The sequence below is a fragment of the Palaemon carinicauda genome, chromosome 1 (assembly GCF_036898095.1).
Source record: "Palaemon carinicauda isolate YSFRI2023 chromosome 1, ASM3689809v2, whole genome shotgun sequence".
Classification (NCBI taxonomy): domain Eukaryota; kingdom Metazoa; phylum Arthropoda; class Malacostraca; order Decapoda; family Palaemonidae; genus Palaemon; species Palaemon carinicauda.
In genome coordinates, this window is record NC_090725.1 from 288,301,634 (window position 1) to 288,324,209 (window position 22,576).

The 22,576-nt window shown below is 32.1% G+C and overlaps 1 protein-coding gene across 1 annotated transcript in view; it reads right to left on the reverse strand.

The window, feature by feature from the left end:
* LOC137639580 (serine-rich adhesin for platelets-like) overlaps positions 1-22,576 on the reverse strand; it is a 210,816-nt gene that overhangs the window by 26,300 nt on the left and 161,940 nt on the right. Inside the window, exons 3-4 of the mRNA XM_068371846.1 lie at positions 14,895-15,057; positions 4,100-4,255 (exon numbers count right to left, since the gene is read on the reverse strand). Of these exons, the coding sequence (XP_068227947.1) occupies positions 4,100-4,255; positions 14,895-15,057 (319 nt within the window). The remainder of the gene's footprint in view (positions 1-4,099; positions 4,256-14,894; positions 15,058-22,576) is intronic.

The window sequence follows — 22,576 nt, forward strand, 5'->3', positions numbered from 1 at the left end:
AAACATTTATGAAAGCAGACGAATAACAACGTACAAAGTACTCATAAAATACTTACATTTCTAAAACTATAAACATCACAACACAAATAAACATTTCTGTTTAAATCTATACAGTACTGTAATGTCAAAGCTGTTACATAAGATTTACAAATGTACACATACTTTTTATACATGCACATTTCTTTCTCAACTTACTGTATTCTAAAATTTCAAAATAAAATTTCCAGTCTTAGTAAATTCTAACATTTCCAATCAATTTTCATGCCAAGAGAGCAATAAAGAGAATTATCTGCTTAAATTTCAAAAGAAAGAGCTATAAAAAGAAGTTTAATTCTGAAACAACTGTTTTAATTCAACAAATTTCACAATAGTCTCACATAAAAAGTACCTAGACCCAGGTATATCATATCTATAGATATCATGATTGACATACTCATTTGTTTAATATCAATTATCTAAATAAAACGTACACTTTTAGCCTGAGGCACCAAAGATTAATGCTCAAGTGCCTAATATAAGAATAGCTACTAAAACTACACAAGATACGCAATCTAATATAAGAATGACTACTAAAACTACACGAGATACGCAACCTACCCTGACCCTTTATTCTCTTTTGTGAGCCGAAGGTCATGTTGGTATTTGTGAATTATGATGGGGTTAACTAAAGAAAAGTAATTTAAAGAAGGAGTACATGTGGTAAAATCTCTTCAAGACAGAGAAACAAAATCTACGACTGCAAAATTTTGTTCCCTGCCCACCTTTCTTGTTTTGTATCACCAACATCATACACACGTTCATATGATATGCAAGCAATGCCCAATAGAGCATTGATTTACATTTGAATCTTATTCATTCCTTGAATTCTAGTTCATTTTCTTTTGTAGACATTCTTAGTTCCAGTTGTGTTACATAAAGGAAATAGAAAATACATTCCTTATATACAGTATGTTGGTTAACACCAAAATTGAAACATCCAAAATTGGTGTAAAAGTTTGCGGAATGATTTTTATGTCCAAAGTTACCACATATCCCTTAAAGTACTGGGATATCTTTTACATGAATATCAACATTTTCAGTATGATGATAGGCTATTTAGACTACAAAGAATTTGGTACTCAAAGGCTTAACTGTATCTTCTTATCAAAAACTTCCCCTTATATAGGTAAAAGATTTCCCAAAAAAATTTACCAAGAAAGTATTATAAAATTGAAGTTATTCTTCATACTTTTAATTTCAAATAAAGTATCCTGAGGTCATGAAAGATTTTCATTGAGTTCAAGTATTAATTTCTTTTTAAAATTCTTCATCCTCTTGCAAATGTAGCAGCATTGCCATTTTTTAAACAAAAGTAAGAGAATCACAATTTTTGGCACTCTCATTTCTTCTATATTCTGAATAACAAGACTGACTTTTCAATATTTCTAATCAGCTATTCAACTGATTTTTACTAATTGGAAGGACATTTTGGGCATTGGATATTTGCTTTGTAGTTTACTATCAAGAAGGGGGAAATTCTTCTCGTTTTGAGAAAAAGAAATCTTATCAATTTATTAGTTTCAAATATGCTGTTAAAATGCACTAAAGTTTGGTCTAGCTCAAAATCAAAACATTGCTAGCTTTAAAAGATCCTGTTTGATGTTTTAATTGGGCACAAAAACACTTCTTTGTTCTTCCTAATAAATCTGAAACAATGAAGATTATTACACATAGAAAATAATCAAACAAAATCTTGGTAAATATCATTTGCCCAGCAGGAAATCTAAGTTCTCTTCAGTTTCTCAAATTAAGTCTGCCAATGTAAATATATATGTACCAGGTGCTCATTAAAAATTATCTGTATTTTATACAAATACTTTAATCTTCATACAGTATTTGTATTGTATTTGGATCTAACTGCTTTCCAAAAAAGGCTGGAAAACTAAAGCCAGGAAAAAATTGTCCTAATAGAAGCTACTAGATTTCATGCTACAGTAGTTTCATTAGGACTTGTCCACAAAAAAATTCCTATAGAGCACAACATTTTTGCTTGCAGACTGTTACAATACTCTTAACCTAATTCAAATTTGTAGGCTTGTATCCTGACTTCTCATATTCAAAATTACTCGTAACCCCAAGATACTACTATAAACTATAAACCTAGATTTTTATTATATAAGATAAGCAGCTATATTATCCTCCATTTCGGTTCATGTATAGAAAATAATAATGTACTGCAAATGCAAATGAGCTTTTGAGAAGTTTAGATATAAAACAGTGTCACCAATAAGAGTTCAAGAATTTAAAGACATCATAATGCATCAAATTAACAAGTGACAACATTGAAGGATTAATTTCCATTTAGTGGTTCTATATATAATGCACCTATCATATGACCACTTATAGGTCTATCTTTTCAATAAAAAATAAATTGATAAATACAGTCATTTTTTTACTGTATTTAAAGAGAAGTTAACTTTTCAAAATATTTACTTATTCTGTAAATGTCAAAATATATTCTAACAGGCAAGTTACAAATAACATTCTCCAGACCAACTGTGAGATACTGACATTCTGAGTATTATGATGATACAAAAATGTCAAAGTGCACAAACTAAGTGTACTGGTATAACCCTTGATGACTGAAACAGTTAAACTACAAAAAAATACTAGGCTAGAGTGAAGGTGCTGCTGCATAGTAACATATCAGTGAAGGCTACTAACTACATTGATCATTTACTTAAAAATGACTTGTATAGGCATAAGATTGTCACTTTATATTGAAATATTAGTCTATCAGCAATAAATAAACACAAAAATTATAAAAATTTGTCAGAGGAAATGGAAAGTTTGGCATTGAGAACAAATTGGACAAAATTAACATAATCACCATTAGTATTATCATAGACTACATTTCTAGCAAAATAATGTATTCTAGGCTAGCTGCAGCACTAAAATAAGGAGGCTAAGATTGCAATGCGTGTGCATCCAAATATAGTCTATGAAGTCAAAATTTTCTGAGTGTTGTAGCTTTGCAATAAAGCTAAAATAATCCTTATCACGCTCTATGGTTACAAATATAATTTCATAATTACTGTATACAACTTCCAATTAGATATTCTTTAAAATGTGTTTGAAACTGCAGTGACTAACTTGAGCTACTTCTGTATTACTGGGACACATCAACAATAAAAACTAGCAACAAACTAAACTAAAAGTAAAATAAACTGTTGTCTACTTAGTGAAATAAAACCTATATAATGCTTCTTTTATTGTAAAGAGTCAAACTCTAAAATCCCTAAAAATATCTTCATGTTTGCTTTTTTTTAGAATGAAATACCGAAACACAAAATTTCTGATTATCAATTACTGTTCTAATTTCAACTTATTTACCATTAGTGCTTTCATTTTCAGTCAATTATGATGACGGTATGAGCTACCAGTTTTTTCAGCTATCCTCAAAGTATGAAAAATCAAATGATGTAATGTAATAAGAATAATAAATAATAATAAAACTTAAAAGTTCCATCCCAACTACTTGAATAAACTCAGAAGAAAATACCACCACCAAGCAAAAAGAAAACATTTAAAATCAGAAAATTAAGAACGAAGATGAAATATAAAGGGCACCCAATAAAAATATCCTTTAATATGTGGTCCTTTTTTTCTTGAAAAAAAAAAAAAACCCTGTCTGCTTTTATGATGAACATAAAGCAAACTCTTTGAAAAAGTTTTTCCGAAGGAAAACCAGGACAATATGTTATCAAACTAACCAGTTAAGGATATAAAGCAATTTCTTTTTTTAATGGTTATTGGGAGTGTGCTAAAACCAATGATCTGCATTTTTTCAAACATGAAAACACACAAAAAGCAAACGGCATTTCAAGGTTTGATATGAATTGGTAGAAATATGTTAAAAGCTTTCTGAAACCAAAATGCATTAGTGTTTCCATGTGCGAGTTAGTACAATCAAATCACATGTCTTAAAAGCAGTTAATGCGTAGTCAGTTACTTGCATCGCACTGAAAGATATAATTTAGGTGAAGAAGCACGTTATACTCTGCAATCCAAGTTCTCTTAACTTAAAAAGTAGTGTTAGAGTTAAAAACTAGCTAATTACATATGGCTCTGGCATCTGACTTGGAGCGCGGTCTAAAAGAGTCAAAAAACCCTTGTGGGCCTCCTTCCTTACGACGACTGCTTGCAATGTTGTTGGCATTATTAGTTGCTGCTGCTAGAATATCATCACCTGATTTGCGACGTTGGCGGAAGGATGCTGAAATAACGGAGGGTTGCAAAAAAATTATAAGGAAAAATGAAATTAAAGTAAAGACCACCCTCTATAACACAACACCGACAAAACACCTAATGCGAGTTGCAAATAATCAAAATACAGTAATTAGGAAAACTGACAATATTTGCATAAATATAGGAAACATGCAATGACTCTGCAAATGAAAAAAGCAAATCACATAGATTCGATGTTTTGACAACACATGATAAAATACCATACACAAACATACTTCCAAATTTGAAAATTCATAACCACTTACACATATAGCAAAGGTCCAATGCTAAAAAAATTTTCCTTGCTACTAATACACAGTACTGTACAGTATATCACATTATGAAATTTCAGAAGAGTAAAACAAATCTTTCCAACTATTACAAACATCTAATTTTGCAACATTAATTTCTATAAGCAAGATCTTCAAAAGTATGTTATAGAATTAACAATGTAAACTTCAATATTCCACTTCATGCTAGTTCTCACTTTCAAAATTACAATTGCTAAAAGTTACAATCATATTCTCAAGAACAATATGGGGCTATCAGTAAATAAGACTTTTGTGTTTCATCAAAAAATTAAATACTAAAAGTATATGCATATGAAATTATGACAAAATAATGACAATTATTTTAATAAAAATTTTTAATCCATACAAACCTCATACTCTTACTAATTCACAAATACCAATTAGGGCCCACACAACAAGTCAAAATTAATTGCTTAAACTTAACAGTGGTAAATAAAACCAAAGGAAGCAATAGATTTGCCTCTTAATGGATCGGGAGTTATACATCCGGACAAGCAGAAGTAATAACAAAATTCTATAGCTTGCCAATAAAGGTTATATATATATTATATATTATATATATATATATATATATATATATATATATATATATATATATTTATATATATATATATATATATATATATATATACACACACACACACACACACACACACACACACAGTATATATACTAGCATGTGTATCATCATTATAATCATCCGTAAGCTGCAGAACAAAGGCCTCAGACATGACATTCCACTCATGCCTATCTAAGATCTTTCTGTGCCAGTCTGTAACTGCAAATTTCCTTACTTCCCCTGGTTCATTTGCAATCTCTAAGGACCCATTCTGTTATTTTTCAATGTCCTTCTATTATCTGTTATTCTCCTTATATATCTTGCCCATGGCCCTTTATTATTTTCAAACGTTAGAATATTCTCTACTTTAGTTTGTTCTCGTATCCATGTTGCTCTTTTTCTGTCTCTTAGTGTTGTTCCCACCATTATTCCTTCCATAGATCTTTGTGTTGTATCTTGCCTATGTTCTAGGCTTTAGTAAGGCTCCAAGTGCATAAGTTAATACTAGTAGGAAAATCTACATACATATATATACACATATATATACATATACATTATATATATATATATATATATATATATATATAAGTATAAATATATATATATATATATATATATATATATATATATATATATATATATACTGTATGTATAAATATATATATATATATATATATATATATATATATATACAGTATATATAAATAAAAATATATATATATATATATATATATATATATATATATATATATATATATATATATATACTGTATGTATATATAAATATATATATATATATATATATATATATATATATATATATACAGTATATATATATATATATATATATATATATATATATACAGTATATATAAATAAATATATATATATATATGTATAATATATATATATATATATATATATATATATATATATACTGTATATGTTCTAATGTCAGGAACCAGGTTACTTCAATGTGCCACCTGACTAAAAAAGTATCACAAATTATTAAAGTGATTTCCATTTTCCTACAGTATACAAAACAGAGTCCTTTAATAGGCATATGATAATGGTGGCTGGAATGTAGCTGTTTAAAGTTTATAATGAGGTGTCAGTAGTTACTGCCGAATGGCAAGGAAGTCCCGCCGCTAATATCTCCAGCACATTGGATTAGCCACTTTGCACTATGAACTTCAGGGGTGGAGATAGGAAATAAATCTTCTTTTAAAAATTTGCGGTTTATTCCTACATGAATACAAACCCTCATTTTTTAATAGACTTATTCTAAAGAGGGAGAAAGTCCTTAGAACCAATCTGGCTGGTATAAAATCAAGAGGTGTGAAAGTTTTGGTTCCTATTCACTTCTCAACAACTAAAGAGAAATTCAGGTGATGGGCTAGGTTACTGTCTGAAAACAGTTAGTGAGTGAAGTACCTTAACATTAAAAATCTGTTCAAAGATTATTGTCAATATTAAGTACTGTAATAGGTTCATCCACCTTAATTCCAACTTTCCTCTCGTTAGGAGGATGGGGAATTTCACAAATTCTTGCAATTTGTATTTATCCTAACTGTACAAACTGAGTCCTTTAAAATAGAAGTTGTCTTGGCTTTTGCTGACCCGGCTTGGACAAAAACGGATTCTGGTTGTTGGAGAAGAGGGAGAGTGAAAGAGAAATGGGGATGAAAGCTCTCTTCCACATGTAGATAAATTGTGGGGAGGAAGAGGTGGGTAGTATACTTTCAAAGGACTCTGGTTTGTACAGTATAGTTAGAAAGAACACAAATTACTACAATTTGTAATTTGTTCCAACCAAAATACAACCCCTTAACTTTTTAAATACGAGACTTACTGTTAGGCAGGGGCAATTCTTCTATACCCCGGGCTTGAGGAGGCCAAAAGTTATATAACCTCAGTCTTTTCTCAGTCCAAAGGGGGAAGCAAGAGAGAGACCCAATCCACACACACTCTTCCCCATCAGAAGAAACCAGAACTTGTTCTCATCAAAGTTCCAAGAAGGTGAATGGGTCTACATTCCTCTCTCCTGAGAAGCTACCTCTTCCTGGAACTCACCTGATAAAGTTGTCTTTGTTCTTGAGATACAGTAGGAGGGGAAGAAAATAAGGTGATAGGAGCCAGCAAAACACTCTATCAACAAAAACACACACCCACCCCGAGGCGTTGTGGCTATCCAGCCCAACTGAATGATCCTGGACCTGACCCGTGATATACCCTGACTATGGCATTGTTGCCAAGTCCCACGACTGAGTAACCTCAAAGATTCACAGTGAAAACTCTTAGGGTTAGAAAGCTCCCATTAATTCCAGTTCGTTGATATGCATTTTTCACTCCTTCAGTGACCATACCCTGAGCCCTAGGTTTGTCATGAGAAGAAGGCCAGAATCCTCCTAGGAGGTGACCATAAACAAGATACCTCTGGCCCTTTACTTCTTCTGGTTATGTCTGTCGTCTTCCTCATAAAAAACGAGCATGGATGCCAGGTGTAAGTATGGGCATCCTTCCTTGTGAGAAGTGAGCAAAGATAATTTGAGCATCTGGTTGCTCTCATGTTCAACTGAGCACCGAGAGATAATGCCCCCACAGAAGAGCAAGGACATCTTCCTTCTCCTGCATGGATAGCAGAAGTAGGCAAAAAAGTCTGAGGGAGAAAAAAAATAGTCCCCCAAAGATTTTTTTGGCTTGGAGGAGGACCCTGAAACCAAAGAATCCACAGTGAACTTCTTCCTCCTGCTACTGTACTATGACCATTGCAAAGGAGGCCAGGCCCTGCACTTGTGATGGGAAGGACTGCGAAAACTCATGACCCCTGCTAAAGGGCATAAAGACTGGTGGTTCACCTACTGCCAGGATATAAACCTGTTGCAATTACGGCCAAGGTTTACCAGGGTATGACTGCATACCAAGATATAATGCCCCCATATTCCTCAGATACACTCTGAAAAGAAAGAGAGAGTTTTGTAACAGCCAAGCTTTGTTAAGAGTAGAAAATATGTGCGTACTATTCTACAACTGAAATCAAAGGGGTTACTCAGTGTGGGGGCAGAGGAGGGGGTGATTTACCTGCCACTTGCCAGTAACTACCAACACTTTATAAACTTTTAACAGCCTCATTTCTGCTTCACTGAAATAATACTCTCATTAAAGGATGAGGTTTTGTATACATATGGGAGCAAATTATTATCTTCTTTCCAAAAATACCATGGTTAAAGTAAGATAACGAGGCAATATTGTACAATACAGTATATAAAAAAAAAAAAACATACCAGTATGTAATTGTAAAAAGAATACATTTGTGTTGCAATATTATTTTTCTCCTAAAGTGAAATAAAATCATAAAATAAGCAAACTCTAATTCTAATATTACATACCATACCATACACTAACCAAACAAACCAAAGGCAAAATAAGGCTATCGTGTCATCTCACATACAGACACAAACACAAGGTAAACTCTAGCTAAACTTAAAGTATGATTGTTAAGTCTAGAACATTGGATCTTCACCATCCTAATCTTTTCATCGTCAATATCTCTTCAAGTAAAAACAGTTCATTTAAAATTCTAAGTGTCATTCTCGATGAAAAATTCACTTTTGAGAAACAATATCTGACATCTCTTTTACAAATGCATAAAAAATTGGCATATTGTTATAGACTTTCAAAATTTTTGGAGACCTGTCTATCATGAGGAAATATTCTATTTCTATTATCATGATCCATTTTGAATATTTTATCTTGCTTGGTCTTATGCATATGATTCTCATCTTAAACTGTTTGACAACATATCATGCTCTATTAAATTCTGATACCTGATCTGGACATCAATCTCTGGTACCTTCATTTAATTAGCTCTTTTGCATGCTTTATAAGACTTTTGATAAGCCTGACATTCTTTGGCATTCTGATCATACCAGGCCTCACCATTCACCATTTAGTGCATGTCACCAAGTTAATTCTAAGCATATTCCTTTTATTCTATAGAGCTTAATACTACAAAGCATTCTATCATTTCTATTCTGGATGTGACCTATTGATGGATGATCTTCCCTATTATATAGGGTACGTAGAGTTGGCAGAACTTCAGAACTTCAAACATGGTGTAAATATTATTTTGGTGGTGCAAATTGACATGTCACATGTCATAGTTTATCTGTTACTTATCCATGCAACAGAGTTATTCCTTCGATAATTCAATTTTTATAGTTTATTGTCTACTTATACATTAACGTCCTGCACTGGGTTGCTTCTCTCATCGGGGCACTTGGTCTTGTAGCATTTGTTTTTTCCGACTAACTTTTTACAACTTTGAGTAAAAACAATAATAAAGATTTATGCAAAAACACGTAATTTAGATTATCAAAATTATCACAAAATATATAGAACAATGTAAACCAAATACAGAATCAGTGAGGAACAAATAATACATGTCTAAGATCTTGAATCAATGAACAAGATTCCTTAACAATAAAGAATACTCTTGCAGGAAATTTTACATTCATACTGCTTTGCTTATTTCCAGCAGCTATTCCCTACTTGAAATGTGAACCTTATTTGGTATTTAGGCATAAGAAAAGGTACAAAGGTTTGTAACTCATATGAAAACATACATAATACAAAATTCACAGTAAAACAAAGCATAAGGGTTTTTTTCTGATATAAATGATAAATATAAGGCCATGAAGATTTTAGTTAAGAAACAATTGACAGTCATGTAATTCAAATGTATAACCAATCATTATTCATATTAACCTATCCATCAACAAGGGTTTCTGAAGTTGCCGGCACACAATTATGTGTATTTTAGAGTGTTGATAAGTTCAAATTGAATGAGGAATGGAAGACCAAGGAGTGCTAAATCATGGTGGATGAGAAAATCTTGAGGTTTCCTTCTACTCAGCATTACCCCTGCTATATTGTATATACTTCTGTATGACCTACACTGCTTTACATACATATAAATTAACAGCACACATACAGTGTTTATACAAAATATCTAAAATGTATTAATTCTATATATGAAATTAACTTATTACGTAATGATGTTTAAAATTTTGTTTTCCCAAATTAATTTACAAAACTCATTGATAATAATTATGGTAAATATTTTCCCTGTTGGAACCTCTGGGCTTATAGCATCCTACTTTTCCAACTAGGGTTGTAGCTTAGCAAGTAATGATAATAATAATACTAATAATAATAATCTGTATCATATACTGAGAGAAGATAGCCTCTAGATGTGAATCTGAATCTATTGTATCTGTTTTACCTCTGGAGACTGATTGATCAAGTGCAACACTGTTATTTCAGGGCTACCTGCACCATAAGTCAGGAATTTTAAACCTTGTACTGCACATGATTTCCCTACATATATTGACAGTTCGAAATCCAGCTGATAACATGCACCTAGTAACGCTCTACCAGAGATAAACACTAGTTCTGCTCTTTTAACAAACTTAAGAATCATAACTTAGCTTTAAAGAAATATAAAAAATGGTTGCGCAACATGAGAGTACTGTATATTTCCAGTTGCAGTATTACTAAACACTATTGCATATCAACCTGAAAAATATGCTCCTGAAGAATACATTTTTTATTACTTATATAATAAACATCACTTGTTTTTGTTTACGAGATCATGCAAAGGGTATGTTACAAAGGTCATCACAACAAGTCAATATGGGCTAATTAATCACTGATAACCAAGTCTTACCTGTCTCTTGCAGGGGGGATGGGATCTGATCCATAAGGATAGCTTGAGGGGGGTAAGGATGAGGAAAGTCAATTTACATTCATTGTTCTCCTAGTTATCCATTTCTAAAAAGTATTAAACAGATCTCTGGTATTATAAATACTGTGTTCTCTATCAAACTACAATGAGGACCTAATGGAAAAACTACCATCATGTCTGTTGTGTCTTCACTCCAAATAAAGATTTAATTTGGAATTGCATTTGCAATAATTTCTGGAGTCGAAGTATTGAGCAGCATATACCCTCTTCAATTCTTTTTCACAGAGCAAAGGCAAACTAGAAACATAAAGGAGGTAATGATCTAACTTTGAACCTATCTTATAAAGTAATAATTGGTGGACATCTGGATAATGTTTGAAATTTAAAATCCATTTAACAGTCCATAGTTACAACCATCTTAAATCTACCTAGGCCTAAAATCCAGTTAAAAGCTTAATAAAGGGATGGTCGCCAATGGAAAGTACTGTATATGTATCACTTCTTCCCTGTAAAGGACTCTTATTCCTGAACTCAGTTTGCAGACCACTGGATAGTTTGGAAAGAGGTTAACACCAGGATACATATAAGGTTTATAATAATGCAATATAAATGTCTTTTTATGTTTACATTGATATTCCAAAACCCATTTTTATATACGTTAAATAGCCACAAGAAAAAGAGTAACTAATGTATAATACTCTTAGGTTTTTTGCTGGACTGTAGTTTAGAATATACTGCCCAGATTTCTTCAATTCACAATATTAAGAAAAGTTGCCACATGTTTGATTAACCTGGTCCATTCCCTATTCATGATAGTGATTTTCAATTAAATTTAGGTCATCGAGCAAATTCACATAGGTGCCTATCTATGAAATGGTTCCAATCTTTATAAAACTTAACTAGAAACAGTTATGAGGTTACTGAAACAGTTACCATATAAAGGGATATTGGCCTATCATGCAAACCCTTAGAAGACTGACCCTCATGACTTCAATTAAGAGACCATTTTTCTATTTGAGTAATACCACCTCCACGACCTTTCCTAGAACTGAGAAATAAAATATTCTGCAATTTCTTTGCTTGCAAATAGAATGAGTAATTGATCAAGATGGTGCAGCTTCTCAACCCTGAGGTCCCAGCAAGAAAGAAACCTAAAATTGACATCTATTTCAATCCTGAAAGCTATAATGAAATAAATAGACCATTTATTCTATACCCTAGAATTTTCCTCTGTAAATTTCTAACAATTTTCAACTATCCTCTTGGTCTATATAAGAGAGATTAAGAAAAGAGGACTGTTATGGTAACAGGCAATTTCAAACATCATAGCAATTACTCCTTTCCTTGATCCTAATTTCTTTAAGCAGGGAGAGCAAATCAGCTTAAGTATGCTGAACAGTGACAATTTTTAATTCCTCACCATAAGTGAAATACTCTATCTTTTGTCCTGTTATTCAAAATTCCTTATATTTTTCCTCAGTTTTACTACCTGACCATAATATGGCAATAGTATTTGTCTTTCAAACTCCATCTATTTCTGCTTACTGTAATACTTTCAACACTTGATCCTATCCCAAATAACAGTGAGTCATCATTTTTATTATTCACCAGCCCTAACTTTTCATAATTATCATTATTAAAACTAGCTAAGCTACAACCCTAGTTGGAAAAGCAGGAGTTCTTGATCAGACTACCTCACTTGGAATGAACTTCAACCATATGTGTACCATCTCTTAATTTTCTTTCTTTTCATTGCTCAAGCTAATCAGACAGTGTTTAGCAACTTGTACATAAACTAGAAAATATCAGATATTAATCATTCTTAACCTACATTTTTCTATCCTATATTTCTTTCCAGTTTGCATAAAATAAGGCCCTGATTTCGACTCTTATTTCATTTGACGTTATTACTGTCTCACATTTGTTTATTCTCATTCCATTAGTTCCTTTGTATTACAGTACAATACAGTATTAGCCTACCTATATTTTGTTCACTTAGTAAAAGTCTAGTCTAAATCCCTTTTGTCGTCATACTAAACACAAAGATCAATGTCTGCCTTTTGTGCTACTCGAGGCTTAGGAACAGGCAAAGCTTTGCTAATAGCTGTGGTGAGAGCAAGAAACAGTGTGTTTAGGAGCATAAGATCTGTTTTACCACAGTCAGTAGAGTACTGTACTGTGTGTCTCAACCTCATCTTTTCACAAGCTTATATTTAACTTTTTATTCCTAAGTAAAAGGCTCTCAAACATAACACCTAAAAAGTATATTTTTTAATTATGAATATTTTGCCTATAAAGATGAAGTCGAAATTCTAAAACCTTTTAATCTCCTGAATTATACTACAATAAAATTCACAGAATTCAAAAAATCATTCAATATGATAAACATTGTTCAATCTATAATGAATAATTACACAAGAATATGATCCAAAATACGACTTGCTTTACACTTCCCAGTGGTAAGCAAACTGTTCGTAGCAGATCTAATAACACTGGTCAACCTAATACTGACAAAAAATTTGGGTGAAAGAAGGTTGGTAGGCATTCTTCTTGTTTCTTCTTTATCTTACAATCATTTTTATATATACAGTATTTGTAAACAATGCACATAAAACCTGCATTTGCTTGTTCGTGATTTATTTTCTTCATGCTACTGTATACCAGAGAAAAGAAGAATTTATTGACTATAGTGTATATTCTTATAGGATCTTCAATGGTATATAATGATCATACAACTCATAATGTACTGTATATCATATAGAACCTACTACAATCTTGAATGGCTCACTCACATACAATATAATGCAGAGTATGAACACTCATCACAAACTAATTCTGTCATCATAAAATGATGCACTGAATTGAAAACGGAATTTTATACATCATACACATTGAAAACTAATAATTTGAAAGTAAATGATGACATACAAAACCACCACAAAAATTCCATTTAAAGCAATGCACATTCTTAACATATATAACACAAACTGTCAATACTGTATTAACATATACAATTCTCTACACATCACCTTTAACACAATTTTCTAAATAAAGCCTGGTTACATTTACACTAGCACAAATTGAAGCTTCTGACAATCATTTAAAAACATTAAAAGTATAAAAGTCTGTTGTGTATAAAAAAAAAAATGGTCACAGAAACCTTAACGCAAAAAAAGCAATGGACATACAAAATGCCTTAGGTATTTCATCCAACAGTTGAAAAACTTTACTCAGCATATTTTCATCAAATTCCATGACAAATATAAGGCAGGGTAACTCAGCAACAAAATATCATTATTGTAGTAACAATTAAAAATTGCTTAAAACACAGTACCTTCTGCACGATATCTGTTACTGTATGATCCATGCATACACGCACTCATTATATACTATATAAAAAAAACAGAGGTCTTCAGGATACTTTACAAAAGGAGCTGTACCCTCTGTTCATCCTCAATGCAAAATTAGATGAAGATGAACAAACATAACAATATTTTTTAAATCAAAGTGTTTCACACTTGGAAAAAATCAACATATGGCATAAAATACATCAATCCATGTACAGAACATGCCCACACTCACTCAGTAAGTACATGCATACATAACTACACACATACCCTGCACTGTCATATGAGCATATGCAGGTTTAAACTAGTTCATATGAATCAAAGTGATTGAAGCCAATGTGTACACAGTTCAGTCAGAATTCTTACATGTCATGTAAGGATCAATGAAGAACCAAGAATTGAATTTGCGGCAATTGCGTTTCCAGAGATACACAAAGTATGCCATTCAGGAGGGAAGAGAGCTACTACATAACCTAACCTAACCTTACATGGGCCCATAACCTCCACTGGAAATGCACGAAGCTCATGAAAACATAATATCTACTGACAGTATTACTTTAGCTCAAGCTAAAAATAAGGTAATTTTCTGCCTAAATTTTAGGAATTAGGACAATAGCAAGTTAATACAGTATAAATCATTATAGAGTTGAATACTAAAAATTTACCTTCTTCCTCCTTTTCAGCTTTGATCTTGACCCTCCGAGAATTGGCAACACTCCAGGTGCCTGAACGGGGGCGTACGCCCTCTCGAGCATCAAATCCATCGTCATGAGACACGTCTGTGGAACCATCTGATGCTTTTCCAGATGAACCAACACCCGCAGATTCCTGCAAAAAAAGATACACTTAAGTCACAGAGTTCAGCAAAGAAAAAACAAAAGAAAAAACTCATAAAAAATATGGTAAATGGAGTTTTAAAGTGGTGCCAGTACAATGTGGTATTCAAACATGAGGTGAAGTACAGTAATCATAGATTTTCTTAGTACATTGATTCTTTATCTATTCAAGCTTCCAGCTGCAATAATCCAAGCAGTGATAAGATCATCTTAATCTAATAACAAATACCTTACACCTAATTCATTCAAAAAAATAGAAATAAATCTTACAATGAACTTTTCATCAATAATGTTTTATAGTTTCTTTAGAATAATCAATTTGGAAGTAAATGGGAAAATAGGATGCCCCCTAATAAATATAAACATAAATCTACACCCAAATTCTACCGGAGACAGTGAGGTGAGGGCGGGGGGAGGTTGGAGAAACTACAGAAATTGATAAGCGATTAAAAAAACTTTTTCCAAATATAAAAGTTGAAAGTAAAAGTAAGCTGAAGTACATTCATGGATAAAAGGAAACCAGACAGTTGGAGGGTTAAGATTATGAATAATGAAAGTATAGAAGCTGTTGATTTTATGGCCACTTGGGAGTGAATAGGCCTATGGTGGATGACAGCAAGGTCAGAAAAGTCACAGAAAATACAAAGTAAACCCTGTAGTGAAGTGTGGGGAAAACATTATTGAGAGATTTGAATTGTATTTGGGGAAAGTAAAATGGAGAATATATGAGGAGATTTTTAAGCCAACTCACAATATATGGAAGAGATACTGGAAAGGTATCACATTAATGTCCAGGAATATTGTATAGGTTGAGCAAGAAAGGCTTAAATCAGTAAGTAAAGAGGACTATGTTTATCATGAAACTTAGAAAAGACAAAATTTACAATGACATTCTTTTCTGAAGACTTTCATAGATGAACGCATGACAAGAGGCTACAAGAGGCAGGAGTCCATTTCGTCATCAATTCCGTGTAACAATAGATGTAGTAATAGACTATTCTCAGAATTTGGTGGTGGTGCCTTACAGTGATACCAAAGGTTTAGAGGTCAGATATTCTTAAGACGTCAGTTATACCACTCATATTCCAGGGCACATTAAAGGCCTCTCATGAATGGCAGAGGTAACAGACAGTGACAATGCCCTTGCTAGCAGGGCAATGCCCTAGATATTGACCATATATACATATGATCAATGCCAAAGCTCTCTCCTCCCATGATAGGACCAGGGATGCTAGGTAATGGCTGTGATACTGATCATATATACACATGATCAATGCCAAAGCCCTCTCCACCCATGATAGGACCAGGGAGGGCCAGCTAAAATCTTGCTGATGATTCAGCAGGTAGATCTAAAGGCTCCCCCAAATCTGCATCCTTCGTTCAAATGGATGGTAAGGTTGCAGATACAAAAAGAAACAAATGAGCTTATGCAAGACTCGAACCCTAACCCGATAGATTGCCAGACAGGCATGTTTCCAATAGGCCAACACAACCCTAGGAAAATATTTTCATGATAACAACATGAGGAACATTGAAATTAAATGTGATGGTTAAATGTGATGATAATAAAAGATATTCTCACTTATAAAAAAGCTTTTCTGTTAGTGTGGGATTTACGAACAATAATACAAGGGAAGAGTACTTATTAAGAATCTACTGATGACATCAAAGGATATACAACCTTACTCAATTCACGAACCAAATTTCTATTTTAGTCAAACTAGTTAACCACAGGAAGAGATAATTAAACAGCATAAACATGTATAAATTATGTATACGATTTCAGGGCAATTTTTTATCATGTGAAAAGTTATATAAAAATGTAATTAATGAGAAAGGTACTGAGAAATTAGTTTATCCCTAACATCTGCCAGAAAGAAATATAACAATTGCAGTTTTGTAAAGAAAAGGTTTTTTTAAGAATATGAATATCAGTTTGGACGTGCATAGACTTATTCCGTTCATATACGAAGTTATTATAAAATTATATTGATTTCTAACCGAGTATTTAGCTTCGTCCAAATCACGAAAAAACAAGTACTGCACATTCCTAATACAAATATTTGAAATCCCTACAAAGGAAAACATGTAGAAAACAAACTTTCTTTTACTATGGTTCCCGGCACTCGTTAGTAATCTTTCTACACACTACTTACTACACAGTATGTTCGTTTGTTGATTGCCTTCACCCTAAAATTTGACAATCGGCGGGAGTCACTGACCCTTCGCTATCAAGAGCGATCGAGTTGCAAAGTAGCATGACCAGACCGATCAGACATTTCGATACGAAGAATTGACGGCAAGGCTGCACCAAATTCACCAATACTTACAGTGACGTCTTGTAGAATCTGGCCGCCAAACTTTGCATGTTAGTAGTTTTTGTCTGTAATCGGACGTCAATACTGAGTAGGCCTATGCATAGTGGTTAGGGTGCTGCTACAAGTGTTGGCATATAAAATTTTGTCGTCTCTATTACCTGGTATAAGCGTCTCTCTGATGTGTACTTAATGTGTAGTATCAATTTTTACCATTTGCGTTGTATGATTGGCATGACGTACTTCAAACTTTGATCCAAGAATAATTTCATTCATAAAATTTTCTAATTACAAATTAACAGTAAATTCATACAAATGTTAGCAGAAAAAAAAACACCATAAGAGTTTCCGCTCGATAAATAAAAAACAAAAGAGATGAAACACGTGCGTGGCATTAAGCTACGTTCTAGGCGACATATTACAGTAGACACAAGTTCCGTCTCAAGGTCGATAAAATGGGCTTGATAAATCAGTTTCAATCAAACTGATACGGCACCTTTCTGTCAACTGATGATATCTATATTATCTATGTTCCCCTTTGAACTGACTAGTCAAGAGATAAAAAGCAAACATTCGACAAAAGATTAAAGGCAACGCATCCGAGTTCAACATTTTAAGTTAAGTGTAGGCTATTTCAGTGTCCGCAACTCACAAACAAAAATAGGTATGTGTGGATATACATACATACATATATATATATATATATATATATATATATATATATATATATATATATATATATATATATATATATATATATATATATATATATATATATATATATATATATATATATATATATATATATATATATATATATATATATATATATATATATATATATATATATATAAGAAATATCCTTTGCATCCGATTAACACTATTCTGCGCAATACAGAATCTCGTTTACGCAGTGCCCATATTACAAGTGTGGTCTTTGTATTATTTTGATCTAAATCCACCTGTGAAAACAAAAACAACTCCATGAACATTACAATTGAGTGTGACATGGCAGGAATCGGCAAAAAAAAAAAAAAAAAAAAAAAAAAAAAAAAAAAAAAAAAAAAAAAAAAATCATTCACAGCTAAAAATATATAATTCATTACTGTTATAGGGAATTGCATATCATGGAGACATGGTTTACAGGCCGAGGGAATTTGAAGAAGACGAGTGGCACGCCACGAATAAAATTGTAATGATGGTGACGTGGAATGATCGACCTTCAAGCTATCAAATATGAACGTCGAAGTTGTGGCGAAAAAACGAAAGAAAAGAAATGTCAGAAAAGAAACTTTACTTAAAGTGTAGTGATAAGATTTCCAAATAATTTTACCAAATAAAATTGTTATAAGGACAACGGCAACAATATTACAATATGGCCACTTGCTATTTTAAGACTTTTTCAAAATGCAAGCTGCACATTTAGACTTTCTCCCCTACTCTATTGTATATCCACAAAATATAGTAACCTGCACTGCAGGGCGGAGTTTGTAATTTTGGGTTATATCCCCTGACGCTGGGGCTAGACAGGCTGTTCATCACCCTAATGTCAACTAAGGGAAAGCAAAAGTTAAGAAGTTTGGCATCAAAATATAAGAAAAGAAACGTGAACAGACGTTAAATAGAATTATAAAAAGCAGTTAACGTGCATACGGACATTCTATATTATTGTTCAAATGGCATAAAAAAACACAACTAGTAAAAGACTCATAATGTAGATAAGAACGCTTAGTAGCATATAGCCTATATCAAGTATGGATAGGCTACATTTGTTAGTGTATGTATGTATGTATGTATGTGTATATATATGTATATGTATATATATATATATATATATATATATAAATATATATATATATATATATATATATATATATATATATATATATATATATGTATATATATTCCTTTTATATACCAGCTTCTAGAAATATTACGATTAAATGTTAAGAGAGAGAGAGAGAGAGAGAGAGAGAGAGAGAGAGAGAGAGAGAGAGAGAGAGAGAGAGAGAGAGAGAGAGAGAGAGAGAGAGCAGTGTACAAAAAAGATAGAAACTGACCATATTAACAAAAATAATGAGAATAGGCAAGTTTTTCAAAATAATCTTCTGTACTTATTGCTGGCTAGATGGGTTAATAGGCGTATTACAAAAGAAGGGCATCTAACTCACAGAAACCTGATAATATATGTATGGCAGAGCTAGACATTGCAACTTTACCGACCACACTACGTTTGGGACATAGCAAATTATTTACTCAAGTAGCGAGGTTGTCAACGTTATGAGGTATCCACTTCAAAGGCAATAATAGCGAAACAAATTTAAGCACATAAATCTTCTGCATAACAAACTGGCCGTATATATATGATAATTTTGCACATTTAAACGTGTTTTTTTCATATTCATTTAAGCCATATATTATATACCTCCTAATATCTGGATTCTCTCTACCTCTGGATCAGAGACTCAAGGGAGAATCAACTTGAAAGATAATAGCTTCTGGTCGGCCGGAGAATGGAACCTGTGCCCAAGAAACTGAGTTTCCATTGACTTAGCAACTCAGCTAAGGAAATCTAAATATTTGAGGAGTGTAATATATAGCTTATATGATAAATGAAAAGAAAGAAATATATATATATATATATATATATATATATATATATATATATATATACATATATATATATATATAAGCTACATAATACTTCATCTTACGTTTTTCAATGAATAAATAAATAAAAAAAAAATCCCATAGAATTGCATCGATCACTTTACATTCCTTTACACCATACCATCCTACGCTCCTGAATGAAGGGGAGAATTTTTCACATCATTTAGCAATATTTCGTTCTTATAAAAACATCATAATTATGACATCTGTTAATATTATCATTAATAATACAACTGTTTACACAATCAACTGGGAAAATCCATAACAAGCATAGATTTTCAAAGCAAGTTTTAGTAAAATTGGCGAAATTTAACGACCGCAATTGCATTAAAATGCAACAGGGAAGATAGGAATACAACTAAACACCAGAACGGGTACTCAGTAGAGTGCATACCTTCGCCACCGCCAAGTCAGATAACAATGGCCGCGTAATGACAAAACCCACATTTTCTCCAATTCATTGCCCCACTGACCTTTGACCCCCAACAGCTAAAAAGGGTAATGAAATCACTATATCATGTTATATATCACAAGATAGGCCATTGTATTGTGCACATTTCGGTACTAGTTACGAGCAAATCAGATACAAGTGGGCCATGATATGGCAAAAAAGGCGTTCTTGACCTTTTCATGACCTTGGCCTTGAATTTGACCCAATCACTCCCAAAACCTAATCAAATCGTCTTTGGATAAGGTCCAATTATCCCACAAAATTTCATGATATTCGATCAAACAGTTTTTGAGTTATGTAACAGGAATTGCTATCAAAGCATGAGCGAATACGATGTGATGACTTCTCTCTCTCTCTCTCTCTCTCTCTCTCTCTCTCTCTCTCTCTCTCTCTCTCTGAACCACAAACACACAGACAGGCATACAAACAAATGAATAAATATACACCTATGAAAACATAACCTTCGCAACGAAGTTGGCGAAGGTAATGAGAAATATAAGTATCAACAAGCAACGGGTTCATAAACTAGCGCAAGCGAACTCAACCCTAAAACTATGGAATTTCGTAGAAATTAGGTGATACCACGCGCACTTTATATGAAAAAATAGATCCTGTCCCAGAATTTGTCTACTTTTCGGAGAGAGAGAGAGAGAGAGAGAGAGAGAGAGAGAGAGAGAGAGAGAGAGAGAGAGAGAGAGAGAGAGAGAGAGAGAGAGAGAGAGAGATTTCTGGTGTACTCATCGTATTACTTATAATTGTACGTGTATAACTATGATATAGCACATGCACATCTGAAAATCACCAAACAATTTTCTTACAAGTATTATTAAGTTCTCGCAAAATCTACAATAAAAGGAATGTAATAAGTTTGAAAATTCATTAATTTTTGCTCCGTTTTATAAAGTATTTATAAGCTGACTAGAAATGGCACCAGTTTCTCATTAGTATAAAAATCACTTGTTTAATAATAATAAAAAAAGAATAATAATAAGAATAAACAAAATATCAAACAAGCGAAATGCCAAGTCAATTTCAATAAGTCATTATACTGACTGAATTAAAAAAAAAAATTCAAAATTCAAGTGAGGCATTTTTCTTAACATAAATAACGACACTATCATATATTTCCAATGAAACTAACGTCAATGACTCAGGAACTTCTAGGCCACATGTATCAATTTTTAAGGAGTTACAGACCACTCTATACACTATGAAAAATGGTCTCCTTCATAGACTAAAAAACAATCGGGATGAAAATAATCTGCTGCCATTTTTATGAATAAACCAATAATTCTGAAACTTTTGAACAAAATTTTCCATTTGGAGCCCTTAGGCTTATAGCATCTTGCTTTTCCAACTAAGGTTGTAGCTTGGCTAATAATAATAATAATAATAATAATAATAATAATAATAATAATAATAAAAAATAATAATAATAATAATAATAATAATAATAATAATAATAATAATAATAATAGGTCTGTAAGAATCTAAACGAAATCTAGAAAAAAAACTCACATGTACAACAAAATAATGAGTTTTCATGAAAATAAAAACCTAATATTAACTCAAAATGTTGTTCCTCTTCTGTCGACATATCTTTTTTCTTCCAGAGGCCTGGTATTAGGGATGATAGATAAAAATCAACCTAATTAATCCTCCAAGAAGGGAACCTACCAACAATAAAAATCTATAGAAAAGCAGTATCCGGTGTAAAAAAAAAAATAACATTGACTATATATATATATGACTGGCAGTGTAAAATATGAATAAAAAACGGAGTCTAAGAATGTAAAAGGTCCAACATCTAGGTTGCCTAAATTAGCCAATCCGAAAAGTGAAATTTAGTCAACCAATATATATATATATATATATATATATATATATATATATATATATATATATATATATATATATACAAATAATATATATATGCATATATATACATATATATGCATATATATAATATACATATATATACAAATATATAATATACATATATATATAAATATATATATATATATATATATATATATATATATATATATATATATATATATTTATATATATATGTA